This window comes from Anopheles funestus, chromosome 3RL (genome assembly GCF_943734845.2).
Source record: "Anopheles funestus chromosome 3RL, idAnoFuneDA-416_04, whole genome shotgun sequence".
Taxonomy (NCBI): domain Eukaryota; kingdom Metazoa; phylum Arthropoda; class Insecta; order Diptera; family Culicidae; genus Anopheles; species Anopheles funestus.
The window spans coordinates 64,745,463-64,754,335 of record NC_064599.1 but is presented as its reverse complement, the minus strand read 5'-3'; the positions used below and the strand labels follow the sequence as shown (position 1 = coordinate 64,754,335).

At 46.0% G+C, this 8,873-nt stretch overlaps 3 protein-coding genes across 3 annotated transcripts; 1 reads left to right on the top strand and 2 right to left on the bottom strand.

Moving 5' to 3' along the window:
- Window positions 1-75: 75 nt before the first annotated feature.
- On the bottom strand, window positions 76-4,495 carry LOC125769096 (uncharacterized). The gene is made up of 7 exons (XM_049437560.1): window positions 3,757-4,495; window positions 3,410-3,513; window positions 3,221-3,340; window positions 2,176-3,138; window positions 2,057-2,100; window positions 1,778-1,984; window positions 76-1,687 (listed from the first exon to the last, which is right to left on the bottom strand). The coding sequence occupies exons 1-7, from the start codon at window positions 3,839-3,841 to the stop codon at window positions 1,180-1,182; spliced, it is 2,031 nt and encodes a 676-aa protein (XP_049293517.1). The 5' UTR covers window positions 3,842-4,495; the 3' UTR covers window positions 76-1,179.
- Window positions 4,496-4,773: 278 nt separating this feature from the next.
- Window positions 4,774-6,692, top strand: LOC125769105 (26S proteasome regulatory subunit 7). The gene is made up of 5 exons (XM_049437572.1): window positions 4,774-5,018; window positions 5,101-5,138; window positions 5,210-5,383; window positions 5,468-5,607; window positions 5,685-6,692. Exons 1-5 carry the CDS (start codon window positions 4,946-4,948, stop codon window positions 6,562-6,564), a joined length of 1,305 nt encoding a protein of 434 aa, XP_049293529.1. The 5' UTR covers window positions 4,774-4,945; the 3' UTR covers window positions 6,565-6,692.
- A 363-nt stretch (window positions 6,693-7,055) lies between these two features.
- LOC125769127 (60S ribosomal protein L11) lies at window positions 7,056-8,615 on the bottom strand. The gene is made up of 4 exons (XM_049437601.1): window positions 8,496-8,615; window positions 8,389-8,400; window positions 7,773-8,211; window positions 7,056-7,352 (listed from the first exon to the last, which is right to left on the bottom strand). Exons 2-4 carry the CDS (start codon window positions 8,389-8,391, stop codon window positions 7,222-7,224), a joined length of 573 nt encoding a protein of 190 aa, XP_049293558.1. The 5' UTR covers window positions 8,392-8,400; window positions 8,496-8,615; the 3' UTR covers window positions 7,056-7,221.
- Between the last annotated feature and the right edge of the window lie 258 nt (window positions 8,616-8,873).

Sequence of the window (8,873 nt, the reverse complement as noted above, 5' to 3'; positions counted from 1 at the left end):
TAGAAAAAAGAAAAGTATTCGGATCACTCAAAAGCACGCAAAGAAATTTAATTCCAACAAGTGATCCACCACATATTCGGTTATCAGTTATTTTTATAGTTTACAAATCTTAGGCAATCTATTTTGTCACATTTTCTATTTTTCTTACAGGAAATTCTGCTTCCCATACCTAGGTGTAAAGAAAAGTTGCATTCATTAGCTTGGACCGTTTTCCATTTCCACTACATACAGACAATATAATTAAAAGGGCACATAAAAAAACGAAGAAACAAAAAACATGGAAACAATCTTGTTATGCTGTGTGTAACCACGCTCATTACCTCAAAATTGGCAAGGTAGATGATACTGTGAATAAATAACGAATGGGGAACGAATCTGTGTGCAGGGTGGAAGTTAGAGTTTATCATACATACATATATAGGGCGCGCATAAGGTAAGTTGAGTGAATGCTTATGTTGTACACCGTAGAATTGACACTATTTAATAAGTAACTAAAAACTCTTCAACTGAGTTTGCTGCATGTGGCCTGTCGTATATACCGTAGTACACACAGAGACAAACCACCAGTGATGGGGTTCGCGCTCGCTTGCCCTCAATTATCATTCATTAGGTAATACGAGAATTAACTAAACAACCGCGCATATATATATATTCACAAATCCCGATCAGTGCGGGAAAACGAGGATCTTAAAGTGCATTAAGTGCTACTACGGCAGATCACAAAGATACATTCTCATAACGTAAACGAGCAGAGCCTTCCAGTGGGAACCAAAACGATGTTTGGAGAATGTGTGATGTACATTGTGCCGTGTAATGATTAACTATCACCCAACAGAAACCTTGCTAACAGATGCTCTCACAGTCACGAGTATGTACACAAATCAGTGATTAAGATTTGTTTTCTGTTGTAGGCTGCTTCTTTACGAACAACTAACATTTTTTTGTTGCACACTGTTTCGTTGTGAAATGAGGACAACATGTACCTAGAGTAGAGGAGGATGCGCGCACTTGATGGTAGGGGGCTCCGTTTGTATAAACAGAACTCCAAACATGCATCAATGCCTGCCTCAAGAGTGTATGTTTTCCCCACATCCCACCAGGATCAGATCTACTAAATAAAGACATCGAAAACTCGAAACCAAGCGGTTCAGTAATCCCAGTCCTGTGGACTACTAAGTTCTAGGCCGATGAGGGAAGATCCTGTTTGGTTTCGGCCATGAGTAGTCCGCCCGTATTGTTGCCTCCATTGGCACCACCAGCACCAACGATGGCCGATGGTAGCGGTGGGGGTGGTGGTGGTGATTCCATAATGTCACCAACACTTAAGTCATCCAGGCAGATGGACGAAAGCAGTACGTGATGCCGTTGTGGGTGATGATGAAGTAGATGATCGTCAAGGCTGTTTGCGCCAAGCGTAGACGCCGCCGCCGCCGCAGCCGATGACATGAGTCGTGATGAGAAGTTGTATAATTTTTCTAACCCACTAGCGTCCCCGTTGGTGTCGACCAGCAGGGTGCGGGGCGATGCATGGCTGCTCGCAGGGAATGTATCGTCCTGTGGTGTCAGGCAACGATCTTCCAGTACGTCCTCCAGGTTGAACAGCGTGTCGTTCGACGCAGTGAGAGAGCTTCTCCGGGCAAGGGCTGGCACAGATTCGGTTGCTTCGCACACCACAGGACCTTCGGTGCTGCGCGGGAGGTAACATTTACAAACAACAAAACCAACAAAATTAACCGATTATATTCCTTAAGGCAGCCAAAAAACAAAGAACAGTTACCTTATTATTGTACTCTCCACAATATTGGAGCAGTGTGCGACACTTATCGACGGTGGCAAGCTACATTCGTCTTCGTTTTCCTCCAAAATAGGCGATAGTGAACGGTTGTAGTTGATAATGATTTCATTTTCCTCCGTCTCTCGTTCAGGCCGCTCGTAATCGTGCATACCGCCTTGTTCAAATACTTTTGGACTTCCACCGAGAGCCCTGTAAGTAGGTCAATATATGTGAAGATCGTTACGGAAGGTGCAAACACAACGATCAAACAATAGAACTTACTGATCGTGATCGTTCTCGGCACGGGCAGTCCCTCCACCACAATCCTAAAAGCAAACGAGATAAGAACAATGGGTTGAATCTATTTCCTTTCTCTGTTCGCTATCTAGCCAGCAACCTACATTGCCTTGGGGTAGCAATTGGCTCAACTGTTGACGAAGCAGATCAAACGTATGATCGTCCTGGAATGGATCGTTACCAGCACGATTCCATCCGCTGTCCTCTCCTTCGAACGGTTCGAGTGATCCTTTCCACCACTCATCATCGTTATCGTCATCGACCGCGGCAAAGGAAACGTTTCCGTCCAACTCCAAATTACCCCATCCATCGAATATGTTCCCTCGGGAATTGGTGGGCGAAAATTCGTCCGCTTCCAAAGGGGAAAGGTTGCTACCGTTAGCGTCCATCATCTGCAGCATATACTGACATTTGTATAGCACATCGTCCACCAGTTCTGTCGCCTGCTGTTCAACATCTTCCCGCCTTAGCACCTTGTCCGAGGGTGGTTCCGAGTAGATGGAAGGTGACAACGATTCATCACTTTCGTTCAGTGGTGTGGCTTGACCCTCGTCCTCGTCCTCGTCTTCTTCGCCCTCGATCGCAATGTCCAACGCACGCAACGCTTCCTCGATACTGATGGCATCGGCCGACTGTGCCATCGTTGCTGTGACCGTGATGGTCGTTGCAGTTGTCGCTGCAGCTTCGTCTATACTATCGTCACTGACCAGCGGGCGACGTTCGTCTTCGTCCTCCGCATCTGACCGGGGTGGTGGCAATCCTTCATCATCTTCCTCACCCGAGGAGGTCGGCAATGCTACGGAAACCGCCGTGAGATTACACTTTTCGCTCCGTTCTAGCGATTCATCAAACACATCGGAAAACAGTAGCGGTTCATCGCCGGCCACCGGTTCAACCGTTGCAGTGGTAGCAGTCCGCTCGGTCCGTTCATCCGATTCATCGTTCGGATCGAACTCGTCGTACGTACAAGTCAGTGGATCACTTCGCCGGGTACAGTACGAATCGTGCGGATGATCTACATCGATCTGATAAGTTTCAATCTTATCGAGCAGATTATCAGTTGATAGCTAAAAAGTAGTGCAAACGACGTGTATAGATCGCACGCTTTCGCACACATAGCGATTCATTTCTTCCCACAAAGAAACTTACGTTATTGGGACTCGACGGGATGACGGCACACGGTACAGATGAATCAAGCACATTTAAAGCCTTCAGTATGGGGTATTCCGTTGCAATCACTTCTTGTATTATGTCTCCATCCTTAAATTTCTGCAATGATTAAGATTAGGCGATATTGAAACACTTCACTAAACACCATAATTCGGCTGACATATGTACCTTAAATTTGCCACTCTTCTTTTTGCAGAAAATACAAAACCCCATTATGAACGAACCAAGGCCAAGACATGCTAGCACCCCGATGATTACAGCGTCATGATGTCCTGTGTGGGAAGCGGGACACATTTTTATACTCTTGAACGGGTTCATTCTACACACTTTTATGTAATGACCCAAGGAAGGACACATCATGGCTTGCTTGAACGAGCGAGCTGCTGCTAAGGCAGTCTGCTAATCAAACGCAGCACACGACGATCGTCACCCGCAGCATAGCGAGCTGCGCAAACTTGACATTTAATCGATGCATTGCGAACAAGATGATGCACCGCCGTCGCTCTCTAACCTACCTGAATGCACGTACGGGATCGGTATTGCACTACAGGCATGCAATATGCTCGTGGAAAGGTAAACACTCGATAGAACGTTCCTCATTGTGTCCGTTATACTTTGAGCACATCACACGGATATCCATCCAAATTGGTGAAGCTGTCCGATTAGCTTGCACGGTGCTTTACGCTGCGTTACTGCTGCTTTCCTTTGCCACATTTGTTGCCCAAAAGCATGCTGCGTGGCTTCTGCGCTTCTTCCCTCAAGACGATGCTTATCCACCACAACTCGTGTCCGATAGTAGCCGAAACCAGTGTTTTAGGCCTAAAAAAATACGCTTCCTCGATGCACTGCCAGCCAGTGGAACAGGTCTTTCATCACACGTTCTGCGCTACGACCAGCTTGACGATCATCTGTTCACCTTGCAACAGCTCTCATTAGCTACGTGCGCGGACGGACGTGAAAACGAGGAAACACGGGATTCGCTTTACATTACGAAAACAACTCGCCAATACGGAGGCCACAAAGTTTTGCTGAACGTGCTGCTCAGCTCAGCATCCCGTACAGACCATTTCTTACGCCACGGTAGCTTCAACAAAGGGGGGCCACAGTTTCTTGTTCAAATTCTGTACAGAAAAAGCTTCCCTTCTGTTCCCGTTTGCCAGGTGATTGTTTGATCGTAGTTGCTAAGAGGGGTACAAGAGAAAAACGAGTTTGTGCTTTTCTCGGACGGCCGTGAAGACAATGCGAAAAAAGCAGGCAACTTCATCGCTGACAGTCCATGACGTTTGGAACGGGAAGGTGATTACAACGGTGATGGTACCTTTTCCAAACAACCCAAAAATGCTGTTCAGCGACATTTTACCCGAATAAAATCAATAGGGAAGGAGCTGATAAATTTTAAATGCTATCAGCGATACTGAACCATTTTTCTTCTTGTGATTTTTGCTTTGACTCACTGTTGCTGAACATTTTAAATTATTTTTTTTCCAACAAAGAAAATCTATTCAGCAAACACATCTCCGCCTGTTGCAACCTTGGTACTGCAAACTGTCTTCAGTCTGTTGGCGTTTCACTTCGATTTGCTTGTCATTGTGAGAAATTTGGCGAATTCATTCTCACAGCCAGCAAACAATTGTTTCCCCAGGGGCCGATCGTTCATACTTTGCAATTATTCACACAAATCCTGAGCACTAATAATATTCCAAAATGCCGGACCATCTGGGAGACGATATGCGTAAGGTGAAAGCCGACAACAAAGAGGTGGAACCCGAAATAGAAGGTAATGGTGCAACCGTGCGTGTGTTTGCTTTCCCAATGGTGGCAATGGTTATCAATACGTTATGTGTGTTTCTCTTTTCCAGCCCTGGATGAGGTCGATATTGAACTACTGAAGACCTACGTAAGTATAGGAGCGTACGGAAGCTATGTTTTGATCAAGTTCTAACGTTCTTATCGGTTATTGTTGCGCAGGGCCAAGGTCAGTACCATAAGTCGATCAAGCAGATCGATGAGGATATCCAAAAGGCGATGAAACAAGTGAACGAACTGACGGGCATTAAGGAAAGCGATACCGGTCTTGCACCTCCCGCACTGTGGGATTTGGCTTCCGATAAGCAAATTTTACAGAATGAACAACCGCTTCAGGTTGGTTGCGATACAAACATAGCCGACGGTAGAAACTCGTTCGAAACTAATTGTACGCCTTTCGTTCCATCTCTCTTGAACTAGGTGGCTCGTTGCACCAAGATCATTAATGCCGATTCCGACGATCCGAAGTACATCATCAACGTGAAGCAGTTTGCCAAATTTGTCGTCGATTTGGCGGATTCTGTGGCACCTACTGATATCGAGGAAGGAATGCGTGTTGGGTAAGAAGGTTACGCGATTGCGAAGTTGTGTTTCCGAGTTTAATTTCGCCCCCTTTTTGCGTTTGTTCTTCATTCAGTGTCGATCGTAACAAGTATCAAATTCACATCCCACTGCCACCGAAAATCGATCCTACCGTGACGATGATGCAGGTGGAGGAAAAACCGGACGTTACGTACAGCGATGTCGGTGGATGTAAAGAGCAGATCGAGAAGCTGCGGGAAGTAGTGGAAACGCCTTTGTTACATCCGGAAAAGTTTGTCAACCTTGGTATCGAACCACCGAAAGGTGTGCTGCTGTTCGGTCCTCCCGGTACCGGTAAAACGCTGTGCGCCCGTGCCGTGGCCAACCGTACCGATGCGTGCTTTATTCGCGTAATCGGTTCCGAGCTGGTGCAGAAGTACGTCGGCGAAGGTGCCCGTATGGTGCGCGAACTGTTCGAAATGGCACGTTCGAAAAAGGCTTGTCTGATATTCTTTGACGAAATCGATGCGATCGGTGGTGCGCGATTCGACGATGGCGCTGGCGGTGATAATGAGGTGCAGCGTACAATGTTGGAGCTTATCAATCAGCTGGATGGATTTGATCCCCGCGGAAACATTAAGGTACTGATGGCGACGAATCGGCCGGACACGCTCGACCCGGCACTGATGCGTCCTGGACGTTTGGATCGTAAGGTGGAATTTGGTCTGCCAGATCTGGAGGGCCGCACGCATATATTCAAAATTCATGCCCGATCGATGTCGGTCGAGAGAGACATTCGGTTTGAGCTGTTGGCACGATTGTGTCCCAATTCGACCGGTGCTGAAATTCGGTCGGTGTGCACCGAAGCAGGCATGTTTGCTATTCGGGCACGCCGTAAGGTGGCAACGGAGAAGGACTTCCTGGAGGCGGTTAACAAAGTGATTAAGAGTTACGCCAAGTTCAGCGCCACGCCTAGATATATGACTTACAATTAGGAGAGAGAGAAAAAAAAACCGGCACCGGAAATACCTTTTGAGTGTCCACCACATTTGTGTAATGTATCGTTTGAAAATAAAACAATCCTCTTGGAACAATCGCAAATATTTCGATTGCCTCAAAGTCATTTTCGTTGTTTCGCTTTTGCATATTACATAAAATATTGTCCACTGTTGGAAGAATATTTTCTTCCCGAGCTTCCTGTTGTACAGCAAGATTAGTGTAATTGAATGGCAGACGACGACGCTCGACCTTGACCGGTACAAAAGGATCACTGTTGCAAACCTTGACCGCCAATCGGGTCTATCACATTAGTAACATCACAAAACTTCATAGCAGACGATAATTCTCTTCATACATAATACGACATCGTTTTTCTAATTTAAGCAACTACGAATAAAATAAAACAAGCCAAGAAGACGACCAAAACAAGTTTTGTTCCAATTTTCGGATCATCTGTTCACAAACGGACACAACGGCACACAGAGAGTTGATAGGTTTTGTACACCATATTTCCACCCAAACCGGTGATGGCTTTGATGAAAATGTTTATTTTTTTCTCAACGCGCCCACCTGCTCCCGTTCCTCTCCACGGTTCTGTCTTTCCACCCTCTATCGGACACTCGTATTACGTGTAATACACCTCCCATCAAAGCTTACTTCGCCTTGCTGTTCAGAATGATACCGTCATACTTTTGCTGGAACCACTTCATCGCGTCTTCCTTGGTCAGACGGTGGATGTAACCAATCTTGCCAGTCTTGCGTCGTCGCTGGGCAACGTTGTATCCTGGAAGTAGACAAGAAATGGGTTGTATTATTTTTTCTTTAGATAATGCTACTACGATCAAATGTCTTCCAGGCTTATAATGGACGACTTTGTTCAGTACTCCCAACAGAAGTAGGATAATCAATAAGACCCACAGTGAATAAGGCACATATCGATCCCAGGAGACAAATAGTTCGATTTCTGCACCGGACTGAACGTATCCCCAGTGAAAATAGAGACACGTTTAATTATGGTGCAATCTACAAAACATTTGGAACATTCAACACAGTAGCCACCTTTGTTTATCCTATGATGATCTTCACAATTTCGACAAATGATTGTATCAAACCAACACTACATCACTATCACACCATAAACAAATTTGTTTTGATTTGTTGAAATGATCCGTTTCATCGTGCTTCACCACACTTCACAACTCACCTGGACGGCCGAGAACAACGTAGAAGTCCAATCCATAGATACCGATCGTGGGATCGTACTTGATGCCCAGATCGATGTGTTCCTGGATACCGAACCCAAAGTTGCCGGTCTGGGAGAAGTTATCACGACGCAGCTCGTACTCGCGCACCTTCAGGCCACGCTCGAGGATCTCCTCCGCCTTGGCACCACGCACCGTACAGTGGACGGCAATCTTTTCGTTACGTCGGATACCGAACGAACGCACGGTGTATCGGGCCTTCGAGTAGACGGGTGTCTGGTTGGTCAACTGTTCCAGCACCTTCGCGGCACGTGTCAGCCTATCACCGGACTCACCGACGCAAATATTCAGGCAGAGCTTGCGGATACGCAAATCTCGCATGATGTTTTTCGACTTGTCCTTACCCGATGCGGGCTTGGTGGCCTTCTCATCCTTCGCTGCCTGTTGCCGCGCACATGACGTGAGAAAAGAGAAGGCGAGTGTCGATTGAAATTATTGAAAAACAAACACATACACACACATTTCGCTTCAAGCGATGCCGATGTGATTGCGGGTTCGCCTGGCCGTCTGTCACCGTAGCAATGCTTCCATCGGTTCCACGACTGCGCCTCAACTTACCATCTTTGCTACCTAAAACAAGACAAAAAAAACATTACATTAGGAACCTCCAAACTCTGGTCCACCGATTCGCGACATTTGCCGACGCAGTAGGTTCAGTTTAGTACCTAAAATTACGAGGAATTCGTAGCAGACCGTGGTACAACGCGTCCACTAAACAACAAATTTCACCGGAAAAAGAACTGTCAGAAGGCCGATGAACAAAACCTCATTTCCGTTTTCGTTGACAGATTGCATTGCGCGATGACACAAGAATATTCGATTTACAACGAGGGTACCGACTACTAGAATCTTCTCGATTACGGTTAGAAGCGAACAAAGATTGCACTTTCACCCTATTTGATTATACGTATAATTTTGTTCGGTTGATGTTGATTTTTGCTATTCCGAAACTAAATTTGATCAAGTGTAAATGGATGTTCAAGTATTTTATTTGGGAAAGTACGGTCGATTTATCTATCGAAAGAATTGAAGATTTGTTCATA